Source organism: Arachis ipaensis, chromosome B07 (genome assembly GCF_000816755.2).
Source record: "Arachis ipaensis cultivar K30076 chromosome B07, Araip1.1, whole genome shotgun sequence".
In the NCBI taxonomy this organism is placed as follows: domain Eukaryota; kingdom Viridiplantae; phylum Streptophyta; class Magnoliopsida; order Fabales; family Fabaceae; genus Arachis; species Arachis ipaensis.
The window spans coordinates 5155078-5173386 of record NC_029791.2 but is presented as its reverse complement, the minus strand read 5'-3'; the positions used below and the strand labels follow the sequence as shown (position 1 = coordinate 5173386).

General features: G+C 34.5%; 4 protein-coding genes and 1 long non-coding RNA gene across 7 annotated transcripts; 1 reads left to right on the top strand and 4 right to left on the bottom strand.

The window, feature by feature from the left end:
* Positions 939 to 3091, bottom strand: LOC107606565. Its single transcript, XM_016308615.1, has 2 exons — positions 2847 to 3091; positions 939 to 1461 (listed from the first exon to the last, which is right to left on the bottom strand). The coding sequence occupies exons 1-2, from the start codon at positions 3089 to 3091 to the stop codon at positions 939 to 941; spliced, it is 768 nt and encodes a 255-aa protein (XP_016164101.1).
* Positions 3959 to 9141, top strand: LOC107609048 (SNF1-related protein kinase regulatory subunit beta-1). Of its 3 annotated transcripts, none has more exons than XM_016310869.2 (5): positions 4359 to 4498; positions 4833 to 5018; positions 7104 to 7282; positions 7399 to 7561; positions 8196 to 9141. In XM_016310869.2, the coding sequence occupies exons 2-5, from the start codon at positions 4974 to 4976 to the stop codon at positions 8511 to 8513; spliced, it is 705 nt and encodes a 234-aa protein (XP_016166355.1). In that variant the 5' UTR covers positions 4359 to 4498; positions 4833 to 4973; the 3' UTR covers positions 8514 to 9141. The 3 variants fall into 3 exon arrangements, with proteins under 3 accessions (XP_016166354.1, XP_016166355.1, XP_020962751.1); XM_021107092.1 differs by having other exon boundaries at positions 4823 to 5018; XM_016310868.2 differs by lacking the exon at positions 4833 to 5018 and having other exon boundaries at positions 3959 to 4498.
* LOC110264813 lies at positions 9569 to 11368 on the bottom strand. The gene is made up of 2 exons (XR_002351046.1): positions 10069 to 11368; positions 9569 to 9955 (listed from the first exon to the last, which is right to left on the bottom strand). It is a non-coding gene; the product is annotated as an uncharacterized LOC110264813 (long non-coding RNA).
* Positions 12180 to 14186, bottom strand: LOC107608740 (calmodulin). Its single transcript, XM_016310458.2, has 2 exons — positions 13935 to 14186; positions 12180 to 12956 (listed from the first exon to the last, which is right to left on the bottom strand). The coding sequence occupies exons 1-2, from the start codon at positions 14008 to 14010 to the stop codon at positions 12583 to 12585; spliced, it is 450 nt and encodes a 149-aa protein (XP_016165944.1). The 5' UTR covers positions 14011 to 14186; the 3' UTR covers positions 12180 to 12582.
* LOC107608741 (calmodulin) lies at positions 16016 to 18118 on the bottom strand. The gene is made up of 2 exons (XM_016310459.2): positions 17907 to 18118; positions 16016 to 16759 (listed from the first exon to the last, which is right to left on the bottom strand). Exons 1-2 carry the CDS (start codon positions 17980 to 17982, stop codon positions 16386 to 16388), a joined length of 450 nt encoding a protein of 149 aa, XP_016165945.1. The 5' UTR covers positions 17983 to 18118; the 3' UTR covers positions 16016 to 16385.

Below are 18309 nucleotides of genomic sequence, written 5' to 3'. Positions count from 1 at the left end.
AATTTTTATGTTTTTTAAATATTTTTTTTTCTTTAATCAGGCTTAACTATTAAAAATCTCAAGCTATATCTTTTAAAATCTTGTATCTCATTAATAATGGTTCTATGCAGAGATATACAGAAATTTTATTTTATTGTCTAACTAAATATATAACGAACACATCAGCAAATTAACATGCTAAGTTAGAGTGCTAACATGATAAATTAATCTTTTTTGTTTAGACTTGACGAAAAAATGCTTGTAAAGACTGTATTGTATTACAGAAGTAAAAGACAGGAGTTGAAGTAGACTGTTTTTATTTTAAGGGAGTCAAATTGTCATTTTTAAAAAATAGACAGAGACCGAATTGATAGTTCATTCTCATTATTATACAATATAAAGTAGTGTTCATATTTTGGTCGAAATAACTCACGACCATAAACTTAGTAAAGATTGGACCATTTTAAAAAAGTCTAATAAGCATGCAAATCCAATTTCAAGATGATCATTGTTCCATCTACTTGACTTGTTTGGAGCAATGGGTTATATGACTCGCGACTCACCTACTTGCAGTGCAAGTAAAAAATTCTCACTTCACTACTTGTCTACTTTTAAAGGAGTTAAGTTTTAAAATGGTTCCTGAAGTTACACTCGAAGCTTAAAGTGGTCCCTAAAATTAATAGTTACTCAATTTTGTCTTCGAAATTACACCCGAAACTCATAGTAGTCCCTCAGGCAGTTTCCGCCCATCACTAGTCATCGAAAAGTTGAGGTGGACTGATTCCTATCATGTTGGCACGCCAATGGTTACTGGCATAGCAAACGAAACTTTTTTGTTTGCAATATGGTCCATTTCTCCTTTTAAATCCTTAATTCCCAAATTTTATTTCCTCAATTCTCTTTCTCATTCTCTTCTTCTTCAACCCCATTCTCTACTATCACTCTTCTAAATCCAATCTTCAATAACCTCTATTATATAATCTGTATTTCAAGTCATCGCCATCACCATCCTCATCAAATTCCTCATCATCACTCAAAATGTACCTCAATCCTTCAAGCCTCATCTCTTTGTCAGTCTCCTCAAACAAGTCTATCAGTGGCATCATCACCGGCTGCACCACCTTGTCTTCCTCTCCCTCTCCAACAACCTCCCCTGCAACAGCCACCTCTGCTGTCTCTTGTGCCGCAACCGCCTCTCTTGCTGATAGTGTCCTACTGCCATCTGCACGTGACCCGCCCACGTCGTCCTGCTCCTCGTCATCAAAGTTGTCCCAGAACGTCACCACGCGTCCCTTCCGAAATGGCTCTAACACCATGCCGGAAGAGTTCTGTCGCGAAAGCTGAGACTGGAGTAGCGCGCTGCTGGCAAGGGCTAGTTCCATTGGGTTGTCGGCGGTGAATGTGACCTCGGATGGGGAGCTGTAGCGGGTGAAAATCCGGCAGGAGAAGTTGGCCTTGGCTACGAGTGAAGGGGAAGGAAGGCTGGGACTTCATCAATGTTATCGTTGTTGTCAGCCATGTGGTGGTGGTGGTGAGTTGAATCGCCGTCGTTGGAGATGGATTGAAAGTGTTCGAGGGAGTTGGAACATTGTGTGTGATAAATTGATTGGTAATCTATAGAATTATACAAAATTTATTGGATTTTATTTTGTCTTGGTTATGAAATGATGTTTTTTTCTCTTATCTTTGGTACTATACCAGTTGAAAAATTTATACTATAATTTACTATGGTTTTGTTGATAAATAATTATTGGTGTTTTACATTGTTGTTGCATTGATGATTGGGTTTGGAAGAGTGAGGGTAGAGAATGAAGTTGAAGAAGAAGAGAATGAGAAAGAAAATTCAGGAAATAAAACTTGGGAATTAGAGATTTAAAAGGAGAAAGAGACCACATTGCAAACAAAAAAATTTTGTTTGCCACATCAATAACCGTTGGCGTGCCAACATGGCAGGAATCAGTCCACCTCTGCTTTCTGATGACCAGTGATGGACGGAAACTTCTTGAGGGACTACTATGAATCTCGAAGTGTAACTTCGAGGACAAAGTTGAGTAATTATTAACTTTAGATACCACGTTGAGCCTCGAGTGTAACTTCAGAGACCACTTTGAGACTTAATTCATTTTTAAAAATATCTACAAGTTTAATAATCTCTCTCACGTGAAAAAACTCTCCTCATATTTTAAAAATAACTACTCATTAAAATTATCACTTTCTTTATAAATACCTTAGCAATAGCAATATCAGATATTCTGTAAATTTTTGCAGGGTTCTACACTATCATTCAGGTAAAGATATTAAATAATTTTACTATTCCGGTGAATAAATCAAGATCTTTGTTTAAAAAAAATATAGACCTCATGTTTAAATCCTTATCAATTTGATTTCAAGTATCACTTTGGAAATAAAAGCCAATTTAAATAAACAACTTAATTAAGTTTTTTTGAAAATAGAGTTTAAAACATAAGAATTTATATTAAAAGCAGCTTATAAATAAATTATTTTGTATTTCGAAAGTTATCGTAAAAGTATTTATTTTAAAATTGTGTAATAAATAAGAATGGTAAAATAAGGAATAAGTATTGTTTTGGTCCCTAACGTTGAGGGTCAGAATCGAAACCGTCCTTAACGTAATTTTTAATTTAGAATCATTCTTAACGTTTTTTTCATATTAAAATCATTTTTTTAATAAAATTTTCTATTTTATTACTAAATTACCCCTATCTTAATAAAAAAATTATAAAATAAAAAAAAGAAAAATTAAGAAAAAGAGGGTGTTTCTACTCCTGCGAAGGGGCTGCCATAGCCGCCGCCACCATCGCGACACCTACATCGTCGCCGGTCCGCCCACGAGCCGCCGCCAGAACCGTGAATAGAGGAAGACGTCGTCGTCGTTCATGCATGCTTCTGCCGCCGTGGAGTGCGTCGCCGTGAAAGGGAGCCCGACGCGAGGAGGGCAGCGCGCGAAGGAGAGAGAGAGGGGGATCTGAGGCTGAGCTGGGTTCCTACCACCACCGATCTGCTCAGCCGCCGTCGCTCCGTCACCCACGAGCTGCCGGTGGTTCTGTATCTGCTTCTTCTTCTGCATCTGCTTCCGATTCTGCTTCTGCATAAGCATTTGCTTCTTCTTCTGCTTTGCCTTTTGCATCTGCTTCTTCTTCTGCATCTGCATTTTCTTTTGTTTCTGCATTTGCTTCTACTTTGTTTCTGCTTCTGATTCTAATTTTGTGTGTTGATTTTGTTGTTGAATTTGATGTTGTTGATTTTAAATTTGATGTTGTTGAATTAGATACTCATTGAATTTGATGTTGTTTCTGCTTATGAATTTGATTATGATTCTTATTATTAGTATTTGATGGGAGTAAGGGAGGTGGTGGTGGTGAAGTAAGAGAGGTGCTGGTGGTGGTAAATGTGCTGGTAGTGATAAAGAGTATTTTTATCCGTAAAAAGTTAAAAGGATGATTTTACTACGAAAAAAACATTAAAAATTATTCTAAATAAAAAATTACGTTGAGGACGGTTTCGATTCTGACCTTCAATATTAGGGACCAAAATAATACTTATCCCATAAAATAATTTTTAAAAAAGAAAGAAGTCAAATTTTTTAACTTTATCAAAAAATTTTAAATAATTTTTTAAAAAATTAAAAATATTTTTTAAAAATAATATCAAATACTATTAATATAACTTTTTATAAATCACAGTTCAAAAAAATAAATTTTAAAGCGTTTTAAATAGACCCTGAGTAGTATAGATAAAGATAAGAATTACAAAAAGAGATTTATATTTTACGGCAAATATGAAGAAGCAGATAATAAGCGCGAATTCCGATTCAGCACGCGCGTGTGACTGAAACACCACTTCTTGATTCTTGTTGCATTGCAGATTTGCAGTACATAAAAATCAATAATAATAAATTTTACATTAACCAAATTTTCCCAATAAATTTATTTTTATATTTTTTTTTAAAAAGAAGAAAGAGNNNNTCTCATTCTCCTTCCAAACAAAACTCCAAAAACCAACGCATAAGATTAGCGTCAGAGACACACAAGCCGATAAGAACAACACCTCTTCTTCTTCCTCTTCTTCCACAAACTCACCACTCATTTAAAATTAAAACGACCGTCGTTTATTCTTCCCTCTTCCTCTCCTTCCCACCCTCGCATTGCGCCCTTCACCGAGCATACATAAACGACGCCCTTTCCCTCTCTATCCCCTGTCGTTTCTGCCAATTATTGTTATTTTTTTAAAAAAGGAAAATATCTGTTGCGTTTGGCTTTGTGGAACCGTTCACACGTTTTGTTTCTTCCTTTCTCTTTCTCCAATGGGAAACGCTAACGGCAGAGAAGACGGTGCCATTGGCACCGCCGGCGACACCTCCGCCGCTGACTCCGCCGTACGTGGAGCTCACGCGCCCGACTCCCGACCTCCCGTTCGCGCCTTCTCCACCGATTCCATGGCCAATAGCCCGCCTCAGAGTCCTCGCCGCTCCAGATCGCCGATCCTCTTCGGACCTCAGGTTCTCTCTCTCTCTCTCTCTCTCTCTCTCTCTCTCTCTCTCCATTTTCGTGTGTTCGTTTTAGCTTGAATTTGATTTGGAATGGTTAGATATTTGTAGAACTTCGATTTTGGATGGTCAACTAGGTGCTATTGATTGATGTTTCTCGTAAAACTACTGACGTTGTGTTCTTCTTAGCACCGAAGAATCTTCTCAGTTGAAATAGAATTCGCTTGTTTGTTTTTTACTTTTTTATCTTTTCCCCCGTTTTGAACGGATCTTGTTAATTATGTTGTTGATGGATTTGGCTCTTCCTGGCATGGATCATGTACATTCGATTATTAGTGCGATGCAGATAGAGAAAGCATCGAGGTGACCGAGCTGAATATGGAAGACGAGTTGTGTGTCAAAAACACGACGAGGAATGGACCAATGGTGCAGATCTAGGTGGCTTATTGTTTTTCGTAATTGTGGTGTATGAGTATGACCATATTGAATGTTCCCTGCAGTGATGATGAAATCTCATTTTGGTTCACTTCGAGTTAAGAACGTTTTTACTGGATTTAATGCTTCATTTCTTCAAGTTCCGATGATATGCAACATGGCTTTCACAAATTTAGATGATTCTGATTTCTGTCAGAGTTTTAGTGGTCACTCTCTCATTTTTTTTTTAAGTTGTTTTTAGAAAAAAATGTTTTCTCAAGTTGAATTGATGGAGCCTTGTTTTCATGCTAGTTCTACTTGTATTTGAGAGCTGTGTGAATAGCATTACACCATTTGAACCTGTGGATCTGTCCCCCTAGATTTTCTAGTATACTGGGATACGTAGTTAATTCTTCCTGCCATGGAAATTGCGTTCAATAACTTCCTCTGGATCAATTGTGTAAACTTTGCTGTTCTGAATGACTGGATCTTAAAGGGACTTGTGTCTGGCAAGAATCTCTAGAGGATTAATTGAATAACCCTGGCCAATAAGTTCTCCCCCCTCTCCAAACAACACACACAGAGACACATTCAAGCGGCTATCCTTAGTTGTTCTCTAGTAGTTCTTGTAACACGGATGTATGCAGATCCTTTTTATCTTTACCTTTTATATATGGCAGGTTTTTCCCAGTTGCACTGGATTTGTGTTTTACATATGAAGATTTTCGCTCTATGTAAGTAGAGTATAATCTTGTGAAAATTTTTTGCGCATTTCAGGTTATTGGGGCTGTGCTCAGTGGAAAAATCATTTCCTAGTCCATTAAAAAGAATTGTCAATATGTGGAAAATGAATTTCCTTCTTACATGATGTAAATTGTCTTCCAAAATTGAAGGTTGGAGCAGTAGTGCCCCTTACAATTTACTCTTATTTTTAATTTTCTCCACCTTCCAACAGTCTTGGTTTGGCTTGAATCACACTACCACTTTTAAATCATTCAGATTCAATAAATGTGATTGTTAAGTTTCATATTGGCTAGGCATATGGTCAAAGTCTCTTCTATATAATGATTTGGACAATCCTTAAGCTCAAATCCAAATGAATTACCAGAGTATAATAGTATATCCTATACCAATTCAGGGCCTACCTGCAAGCCAGAAGGTGGGGTAGGTGGGTGGGTGTGCTTGTGCATGTTAAGTTCACCATTGGTTAGGTGTATCATCATGAGCCATCCTTCTACAATGAGCTTTCTTATGCATTAGATCCCATTATAATCTCAATTCCAGTAATGCTTACTATTTTTCTTATACTTGGCTTCAAATCTGTGTACAAGATGATTGCCCATTGTCTAAGTTGGCAAAATCCCTAGTGGTTAGTGTTAGCCATTTGCGTTTTGCTAAAAAACACCAGTGAAGTTCTATGGTTATATTGTCTTATCAATTCAAGAACATCAGATGACATTCCCATTTATGTATCTTATAGTTATTGTTTCATCTAAATGTAATTACTTACAAACTATTGCTCAAGAAAATGGCTTGTGTACATGTGCAACAATAATCAGAAGAAGCTGCACCCTTTGTATTTAGAAGTTCAAACTTAAGGATCTGTATTAGGAGAAAGATTTTGTGATATAACTGATGGATGTTACTGAATTACATACAGCAAGCTTTATAAATACATTTTTAGTACTGCTCATTAAAGATTTCCTAATAAAGTTGATGTTTTTATGAAATATATGATTTATGTAATTTTTGTTAGGTAGAGAATAGATAAGAATTGATAGGCCTTTAGTATAACCTTGTTGGGAGTGATGTATACACTATGTACAAGGAGTGAACGATACCTAAACAACTGTACCTTATGCGCATTATTATTAATTCATTATCAACATCAAAACAAAAAATCTCTGATCAATGTGTTAGCATGCAATTTGATTTTGTTTTGTAACTGGGGTGGGGATTTTTCCTGGCTAAATTTGGCTTCGTGTAGCAAAATTTTGTTCAGCTGGCAAATTTGTTAGGTTTGAAGTTGCTTGTTTTTATTTGTTATTATTATTTATATAGATTAATGCTATAGTCTTGCCCAATAATATTGTTGTGAGTATGATATGGAAATGTGAAATCAAATAGTTTTTTTCGGAAGTCTGTGACCAGACATTAGCCAACTGTTTTCTGTAACTTGTGGCTTCTTTCCTGTGTTTTTCAGGTTCCTCTAGCTCCACTCCAAAGGGGTAATGGCCCCCCATTTGTCAATCAAATGTGGCAGAATGAGTCTCATGGTATTGTTAATCACCCTCCTGAGCAAGGAATCCCTGTCATGATTACATGGAATTATGGTGGTAATAATGTGGCTGTGGAGGGATCTTGGGATAACTGGACATCTAGGTGAGACTTAATGACTCCTGTGACAGCAAGGATGCTTTTCAGTGTTTGATTTGTGCATATTCTGTATTTGAAATAGTAATATATGTATGGTAACACTCAGTTTTAATTACTTGCAGGAAGGCATTGCAACGAGCTGGTAAAGATCACTCAATTCTTATAGTCTTGCCATCAGGTATTTATCATTACAGGTTCATTGTGGATGGGGAACAGAGATATATTCCAGAACTTCCTTATGTGGCTGATGAGATGGGGCACGTCTGCAATCTTCTGGATGTTAATGTATGCATCTTGCTTTCATTCTTTTAGTTAAACTGAAAAAACTTGTTATGATGCCATATTTTCTGTGATATCTGTCCTCATGTACACTTAATTGTGCCTGTGACCCTTCTGCATTATTCTAGATCTACTCTTTGGTAAGGGCGTTCACTCCAATTAGGTTGTTATAAGATGAACTTGACATATAACAAGCAAGTGTCCTTCTGTGTAGTGAGGAGTGGGAGGGCAGGTGGGCTGGGCAAGAAAAGAATAATTCATTATTGCTGCATGCCTAATGTGGATTTAAGAATGAACATACACAAACACATAATTATGCACCCTATTATTGGTTTAAGGAAGCGACTCGAAAAGTTTTGGAAACCCAGTTTTCATGGGTTTTTGGCTTTGTGAGCATTAGAGTGATGTAATAGGACTATACCTTCATTGTTTTCTTGTCTATGGAATTTAAGGTTGATGTTCAACATGATGAGAAAAACTGATTATGAAGAATTTTTATATATAACTTTCCCATTAAACCCAGCATAACTGCATTAATTGATTTGTGGAAGTATCATTTCCGTTTCCTGTTTAATGAAAATCGATTTGCTTCTATTGAGTTATTTGAGTAGTCTTTATGTGAACGTCCTTGTATCTGCAGGATTATGTGCCAGAAAACCCTGAAGGTGTGTCCGAGTTTGAGGCGCCAGCCTCCCCAGAATCCAGTTATGGTCAAGCGTTCCCAGCCGAGGAAGACTTTGCAAAAGAGCCAATGGCCGTTCCTTCACAGCTGCATCTTACTGTACTAGGTATGGAAAACTCTGACATAGGTTCCTCGTCAAAGCCTCAACATGTTGTGCTAAATCATGTCTTCATAGAGAAAAACTTGGCCTCAAAATCTGTTGTCGCACTGGGACTTACTCACAGGTTCCAGTCGAAATATGTTACAGTCGTCCTTTACAAACCACTCAAGAGGTAAATATGTGACCCGGCTGTACTTTATAAAATCTCCTTTTTGTTTTTTGTTTTTGTTCTTTTGTAGCTTCAGTCTGTAAAGGTGAAAGGTTTGAATAATACTTCCAAAGGTGTTATATGAAGGTCTTGTGTCTATAGATATGCTTCAAAAAAGTAACTCGCGCTCCTTTTTTCGATTCTGATATGTGTCTTAATCTTTAGTCTTTCAAATTCTGACTTTCTTTCTTGGTAAAGTATTTGATGAGGTTTCCACTGGGAGTCTCATTGATAAGGCTGGCTATTTTATTGCTAAGATGTCTCCATTCCTTATGGTAACCTCGTCCAATACTTTGCCTTCTTTCTTTCCTTTGTCTTCTACATCCTTGAAACTTAAAAATGGTTTCTTCAAATATGATGTTGAAATATAATGCTGGAGGAGAAATTTCGTTTGGTTATGCGGTTATGCTTGCTTCCAACGAAGAAATGTTCAACTACAAGGCTCATGGGGAAAGTTATTCTAAGTCAACCTAATGGCATATTGTTTAGATTTCTGGAAGTCCTAGACTATATGATCAAATTCAAGTCTAGCTTCTATAATTTTTGTAACCACTTTTTGTAATATGAAAGCTAGAACAAACATGCTACGATATTTTTCAATTGTGGACGCAGGGTCGAGTCTTTACTATAGCAAGGCCACTATTATGAAATCTTTTTGGCTTTAACTAGAATCCAAAAAAAAAAAAAGAGAAAAGGACAAATAGGTCCTGACCTTTTGTCCTGCGGACATTTTCATCTCTGACTATTGAAAAATATTTTTAAGTCCCTGACCTTCATAATATTTGGACAGATCAGTCCCTCCGTCTAAATGCCTCCGTCAGGGACTGTTCCGTCCAAATGTTTCCGTCAGGGACTGATCCGTCCAAGTTTTGTGAAGATCAGGGATTTAAAAGTATTTTTCAATGGTCAGGAACGAAAATGTCTGCGGGATAAAAGGTCAGGAACCTATTTGTCCTTTTCTCAAAAAAAAAAAAAAACATGATTTATTTTGAGTTAATTAATTAAGAACTTTAGATTTTCCTCTTCATCCAAAAACCTCGAAAACCACAATCCTTTTTTATAACAAGGAGTTACAACACGTCCCATGTCACATTAGAAAATCATATACATAAAAACTAGGCAGATTGATGTTTGGCTAATCATCGGATTCTGACTATCGTAGCTAAAGACTAAGAGTAGCACAGGGTGAGGGTAGTTATTGCTACTATTATTACACAAGGCCAACACACAAAAACATGAAAGTTCGAAATCACAGAGTAAACACAAGATGCAGAGAGACGCTTGTTTGTTTTTGGTGTTTAAAGGATGATGCATCCACGTTCTTTGGTTCTACGTCTCTTGGAGCAGCCTCTGCTATTCACGCTACCAGTATTCTTCTTCTTCGCTTGAACTTCTCTCTTCTTCTGCCTCCTGCATATTGCACACAACAAAAACCATTGTTTTGAATGAAATAATTGAAGGTGAAACCCATCGTTATGGCAAAACAACAAAGAAGTGCATTAAAGTATAATTATTCCACGAACCCCATATTCTTCGATGCTCACAGGTATGATTGCATGACTAAGATGCCGTTCACTTTGGAACAAAAATCATAGATATTTTTCTTCTCCATCCCACTCTTGAATTATTTTTATTTATTCCTTGATGATCCTTTATTTAAAAAAAAAAAAAAAACTCGGTTTCTGTTAACCACTCTTTTTTATTGTTAATTTCTTTATTGACTACTTTCTTTTTCTAACATTCTATTAACTACTTTACTAAGGCCCAACTTCTAAGATGTTCTCTTATATTTGACTCATTTTATTTTATTAAAAGAAAAGGCTTTTGAAAAGAGGGGTGATATTTATATTTTATACGCCAAATTTTAATCATTCGTGACATGATGGTAGCTTTATTCTATTCCGAGTTTCCCACTTTGAAGTAAACCTATGTATCAAACTAGTTGCATCGCGTACCTAGAAACCAAATAAAGATTCCCACTAAAACAGACTTTATTCTAATCGTGAAACATGAACATGAACATCATTGTAACTCCAAAGCATGATGCATGAAGATTCAAAACGAGTGTTCATACTTGTATCCAAAGCGAGAGGTCGTACATGATGCTTATCACTAAGAATTTTGATATGGTGACATGAGGTGACATTATTAACTTTATTTTTCTTAAATATAAAAAATGCTCTTAAATATGACCGATTTAGAGAAATTTATATATAAAAAAGATTAAAGTAGTTGATGTTTAATTTTTTTTAACTAAAATGAATTTAAGAACTTCTAGTATTTGAAAAAGAATCTTGTCTAAAAATTTTTCCGGTTACACAAAAATAACAACTATTTCGCCGTAGTAACAAATTAAAAAGAAAAACATTTTGAGATGAAAGATCTCAAAATGAGTTATGTTTATTTAAAAGAAAAACTAAGAGAATAAAAGAGGCAGCATAAAACATGAATTTCCAACATGCTCAATCATATTAAAAAGTAATGCTAGTGTGTTATTCGAATCTAGATTCATACCCCGACCAAAGGTTTCAGTGCAGAAGATACAAATAAGACACCAAAAAGGCAAAAACAAAGCGAGAAGGTATCAAACTTTTTTTTTTTTGGGATAGAGCTAAATATGAATTTAAACTTGAATTCCTTTTTCTTGGAGAGAGAGCTTAACATGAAGTCGTCACCACGAGAGATAATGCCTTTAGAAATTATCTCTAGGAAAAAATCATAAAAAAAACAGGAACAAAAACAAAATCAACGGATCGGAGATAGGTATTTCCCATCTTCAATTTTAAAAAATTCAAAAGATATATTCGTTAAGACAAACTCTTCCAAAAAAAAAAATGATAAAATAAAAATTAAAAATATAAACTTTTTTAATTTAAATAATAAAATACACACATAATAAAATTGTAAATTCAACAATATTTAATATTCCTATTTTACCATTTTACTAATAGATATTTTTTCTTGTGCTCTAGTTACATTCTTTACTCAAGTATATTTTTTAAACATCGAATTAAAGAACATGTATAAAAAAAATGGGAACACCCTATACGGCCTACGCATTCAATTATCCATGTTTAGTAGCTAATGCTTGTTTTTTTTTAATCTTTTTCTTTGGGTTGTGTTGACCACTTGTGCCATTCTAACATAATTTTCCTCGAATTTTATGGTGCCTATAATATCTAACTTACTTGTTATGACAACTTTTGAATATTTAATAATTATTTATTTTTATATTTTTAAAATTAAATATTAATTTCTAACTCTTTTTGGTAAGTTAAGCAAACACTTTTAGACACCGTAACAATCACCTTTAATTGTTTGGGTCTGGGATACCAAAAACCACCCGATATCCTATTACCACAAATTTGATCAATCAAATTCAAGTTAACCACCAAAATAGCAACCTCGTTCGAAATAACCTAGTTGGCGCTTGCTAAGTTAAATGGTTGTATAAAAAAAATGTGCAGATATTTATTTTACTAAAAAAGTTGGGGCATTGCACTAGAATACTCTAGAGTCTAGACGGCAAGACGGGTATGAATTTCAAATGAAGAAAAGAAATAAAGAATATTCTTTCCTCTCTAAATAGGCAAGTTAAGAAATGCAAAATGATCATAGAAACAATCATATAGCATAAGATGATATTAACACTATTAGCCACCCACATTTATAAAGCACCAAATTGCAAACAATTGTTCTAGGTTCATGATGATGATAATAATAATAACCAAAGAGAGAAAAAAGAAAGAGACAAAAAGAGAGGACCAAAAGTTAAGTGCCAATGCATGGTGAGACACAAAGCTAATCCAAACTAATGAAAGCAAGGGACAGAGCAAACAAGCATGATAAGTAATGAGCAAGTACCAATAATATAAAAGCAAACAAACCCGACCAACAAAAACTAAATATGAACCCAAATTTGATGTCCTAATTTGAAAATAGGATAATTTCTCATCACAACTTATCTGCCCTGTCCCTTTTTTCTGTTCATATGCATTTTTTCAAATTTTGATTTGATAATGGTTTGATTAAGGTCCTCACTTAGCCATCATGACTTTGACAAACTCCTCGTAGTTGATCTGCCCGTCGCCATCAACATCGGCCTCGCGAATCATCTCGTCAACTTCCTCATCTGTGAGCTTCTCGCCGAGGTTGGTCATGACATGGCGGAGCTCAGCTGCGGATATGAAACCATTTTGATCCTTGTCAAACACCCGGAAGGCTTCCTTCAGCTCCTCCTCTGAGTCAGTATCCTTCATTTTGCGAGCCATCAGGTTAAGGAACTCGGGGAAATCAATAGTACCGTTGCCATCGGCATCAACCTCATTAATCATGTCCTGAAGTTCTGCCTCAGTGGGGTTCTGCCCAAGCGACCGCATGACGGTACCAAGTTCCTTGGTAGTAATACAACCTGTTTACATGTATAAAGTTAGTTAAGTTGTCAATTGTCAAAAAATATATAAGTAATTGAACTCCACAACCAAAAAGCATGATCCACTTATTCCACTATAAAGAACAGATAACTAGACCTAAATCAATGTTCCTTTTCAAATCCTACTCTCTCTATTTTGTCCAAGGAAAATAAAAGCATTAAACAAAGTTTGATTTTGATGCTGTAAAACATTTTCTACAATCCTCCAAACACATCCATTCTTTTGAATGACCATTCATGTAAAAGGTAAATATTCTTTCTGTGGTGGCCTTATGTAATTAGATGTGCATGTAAAAATATTTTATATCGATAGTGTATCAGAATTAAATTAAAAAAAAAAAAAGCTATATCAACCCTAGTATTGACACCAACTAGAGGTTATTCTCATCTATTTTGCACAATTAAGAATCCAACTCCAACATTCCACTACATTAATCAATAGATGCATTCATCACTAATAGCATATGGAAACGCAAATAAACTAATTTACCCAATTATAACAAGATACTAATGCTAATCTAGAAGAGGATTAGTGATTAATCAAATATTTTTACATAGCACCAGAACTGGATATCAAAATATGCAAATTTATAAGAGAAAAAAAAAACACAGATCAAATCTCCGGTTACAAAATCATATGATTAGAAAGGGACTCACTAACCACAAAATATCATGACAAACACGATCACATGCTGCATTAAAACATGCTAAAAAAACATATACATGCTGAAAACTAATTGAAAGCAAAAATGTCAATCCTTCACAAAAATCAAGAGCTAAAAGTCAAACGAGAAGGAACCCTAACCCTAGATCAAGCAAAAAAGCAAAAAACAAATATCATTTCTAGAAGGAGGAATATCAGAAAACCGATATATGCAAAAAGAGAAGAATTGGATTTAGATCTAAGAAACAGAGAGAAAAGAGGGAAAAGGGAATTAGGGATCTGAGAGAAGAGACCATCGCCGTCCTTGTCGAAGAGGCTGAAGGCCTCCTTGAACTCGGAGATCTGTTCATCGGTGAGTTGATCGGCCATTGGAGAAGGTGATTGGGGAGCGAGAAAATCTGAGAGAAAGTGAAGGGAAAAAAGGGAAGAGAAGAAGAGTGCGTTTATTTAGAAAACGAAAGAAGAGAAATATGCTATTTATATACACTTTTACTCCCTTTCACTTCCAATTTCCCACTTTCTCTCTCTATTTCTGGAATAATTTCTTCCTTTTTCTGTAATTTTTTTTGTTTTTCTGTTTAAGAAAAGAATCTTATTGTCATTTGGTTTCATAAAATTATGATTGAATCCTCCACCGTACCCGTGACAATTATCTTGAAAGGACAACAAGATATAAAAAAAAAAAATACTAAATTCGACTCCTGATATTTTTTTTGAGACTAATTAGTTCCTGTGCAAAAAGAAAAACAACATTGACTTTTTTTAAATATATAATAACGATGTTCAACTTCATCTTCAAAATTAATTAGTGCATGAAAAAGTTTATTCCTAATATTCTAATAACGTTGTGAATTTATTATAACGGTCCTAATAAAACAGTACTACCTTTTTTGCTAAAAATAGCATTTCCAATAATATTGAGTTTTAGTTTTTGTATTGATATGTGCTTTTACAAAACAAAACGCACAATAATTATATAGAATAATACATAATCTTTTATTTCTTAATATTGTCAAGAAAATTAAATATTTATGTAGTAGCAAAAAATCTGTAAGTATGCGTAGAGTTTTAAGTAAAATCTCATTACTTTTTGAATTACAAGAAATAATATATATTTTTTTCCTTAAAAATATAGTTTCAAATTTGATTTGTGTGAATGGCAAAGAGAAGTTTCATACTTTTCATTTTATGATTGTTGAGCTAAGCCAAACAAGTTATATAATAAAGTAAAGGAGTGTAAGTATAGGGAGAATGGTCAACTTTGCTAAACCAACTTTGTAGAGAAACTTCCACTCAAGCCGAAGTGTGTCTTAAAAAGGTTGATGTTTCAAAGAATTGGGACACAATTAATCAATTACCTTGATATTTCCATAAGCATTTCTTTGCAACTCTTACTTGACAATGACATAGATGGTTGTGGATTTTGTAGCTTTTTTTAAGGGAAGATTATTAGTAGTTTTTTTAATGGTTTAATTAGTAGTAAATTCCTATAATTTTAAGTAAATTTTTATTTAGATCTTTATAGTTTATTAAATTTGTAACAAAAATATTATGTACAGACAAAAAATCAGTTAACAAATCAGTTATTGTGTATTTATATATAAATACATGTAATGTTGAACTCATTTTCGATATGTATTTTACATTTCAATATATATTCTATATAAATGACTGATGTAATAACTGTGTTTTAGTATACACGTATCGAATTTGTAATAAAAGAAAGGTGATGGTCTATCCATATAGTTTAAAGGGGAAGGTTCTTTCTTCTTCATAGAGAAAAGGATTTCTTCCTCCAAATATGATACTCGTTATTGTTGGGTCCTACTAATTCATGACTCTGGAAATTTGTTTCATGGTGTAAGAAGATATAAAGAGATACATTTGGTTTAAAGTATTGCAAATCATACACCAAGTGCCTGATAAACCACATTTATTATATTTTTAATTTGAAACTTTATTTGTTAAAGTTAAAATAATAAACTAAGGGATAAAATGATCCCAAATAAAAACCCCAAGTGGTAGTTAAATCTCCAAAACACTTTGACAATTGCATTAATTTACAAAGATCACAAGCTAGCTAAGCCAAGTGCTTTCTTTTAATCTCGTTCTTTTGACCACTTTACTCAGCACAAATGCTTTTAGACCATGATGGCATCATTGTACAACTCGAATTTATAAGTAAATTGCAACACATGTCTAGATCCAACCTACCTACAAGGTAGGTTGTGCTGTGAGTTTTAACTTTTAAGAGGTTTGGATTCTTCAAACTTTGAACTTAAAAAATAGAAAAATTCACTTAATATCTAGCTTTTACTTTCTGAATGATATTCTTTTATCAAACAACTATATAGAGCTTTCTTTCATCATCAAATGATCCCAAAAACAATGATATAGCATAAGATGATATTAACAGTAATCATGTGAAAAGCACAAATGCAACCAATTGTTCTAGGTTCATGATAATAACCCCAAAAAGAAGATGAAAGGTGAAGTAGCATTGCATGGTGAGACACCTAATCCAAACTAATGAAACAAAGGGCAAGATCAAACAAGTAGGATAATACTAATAAACAGTACACCAATGAAGCAAACAAACCTGACCAATAATAAAAACTAAAGACCCCAAATCAACATGTCCTCTAATGAAAATAGAATTCTCATAAAAACTTATCTGCCCTGTCCCTTTTTCTGTTCATATGCTCTTAAATAAAATTTTAAATTGTAGTTTGATTGGCCTTTTCTCACTTAGCCATCATGACTTTGACAAATTCCTCATAGTTGATCTGGCCATCACCGTCAACATCAGCCTCACGGATCATCTCGTCAACCTCCTCGTCTGTCAGCTTCTCACCGAGGTTGGTCATGACATGGCGGAGCTCAGCTGCAGAGATGAAGCCATTCTGATCCTTGTCGAATACACGGAAGGCTTCCTTAAGCTCCTCCTCAGAATCGGTATCCTTCATCTTGCGAGCCATCAGGTTGAGGAATTCAGGGAAATCGATGGTACCGTTCCCATCAGCATCAACCTCGTTTATCATGTCCTGCAGTTCTGCCTCAGTAGGGTTTTGCCCAAGCGACCGCATCACGGTTCCAAGTTCCTTGGTAGTAATACAACCTATACCATGTTAAAAAATAGTTTAGTCATAAAAAAACAAATACAGAGGATTCAAGCATACAAGGAAAAAGCATTCTTCACTTTAAAGAACAGGTGCTTAGATCTAACATTCATTTTTCTTTTCAAATTGCATTCTTCAACTTTGCTCAAAGAAAAAAGTTTCAAGAAATTGACAACAGCAAAGCCTTATCCTTAGAGGGTGTTGGCTACATAGATCAAATGACACCATAGTTCCCATTCATAGATCATATCTGTGTTACGATGGCAGTAATGTAAGTAATTCAAGAGTGTTATCCATAAACACTTCAGCTCATTTTTAACTTTTTTGCATCAAATTAAGAATCAAGAAACCAACATGATAAACATATAAATGTATTAATTAACAGTTAATTAAGAGAGCACCAGTGCTGAGCTTTATTTTATTTTCTAACAATATTCCAGATCTCTTACATGAATGATTTGACATTGTTTTCATCTTCGGATGCATGAGTGGTCCTCCTTAATTAACTATTCTGCCAACCATCCTTGTCATTGACTATGCATTACAGGACAACAATTTCAAAAAAAAAAATCGAAGTTTCAATTTTATTATCACACACATTGATAACTACACAGACAAATAATAGGGACCAAAATACTCCTTAACTGTACTACACAAACACAAAAGGGGGCCACACATTTGCAATTCCAAACACATGCAATCTTGATTTATGAAACAACAAAACAATCAATCAATCAAACAAACAAATCTCAAGCTACAATTAGAATAACAGTAATGCATAAATTACAACTAGCTTAATTACTAAACCATCCCAATGATCCAACAATATCCAAACTCATTAACACATAACATCATCACATCAAGGATCAAATGCCACATTACATAACGGCAAAACATAGTAACAGCCCAATCCACGGAGAAAGAATCAACTGCAGAAAAGTCAAACGACAAGAAACCCTAGATCAACAAACAAAAAAACGTTTCTATTTTTTACCATTTCTGAGAACACGGAATCAAAGAAAATTCGACACATGCAAAACGAGCTGAATTCAAAATCAGATCTAAAACACACGGAAGAAAAAAAGAGTGCAAACAAAAAAAAATCATAGAAAAAAGAAAAGAAAAGGGATCTGAGAGATAAAATACCATCGCCGTCCTTATCGAAGAGGCTGAAGGCCTCCTTGAACTCAGAGATCTGTTCGTCGGTGAGTTGATCGGCCATTGAAGGAAGAAGAAGGGTTGTGTTTGGGGAGCGAGAAAATTTGAGGTGTTTGGGAGAGAAAACGGAACGAAAATGAATGTGTCTGTGTTTGTGAGAGAAAATGATATCATATGTAACGAGGATTATTATTATTTATTTATTAATAATATTATGCTCAATTATATTTATTAATTAAATTATTGATTAAAAAATATCAATATCTGTTTAAATCTTACCTTTATTGCTTGTTTAATAACCCAACTGAGTTTGGGTTGGGTTGTCTCTGGGGTTATGCTTCGAACATTCTTGAAATTAAAAATGGTGTATTTTATTTTATTTTATTTATAT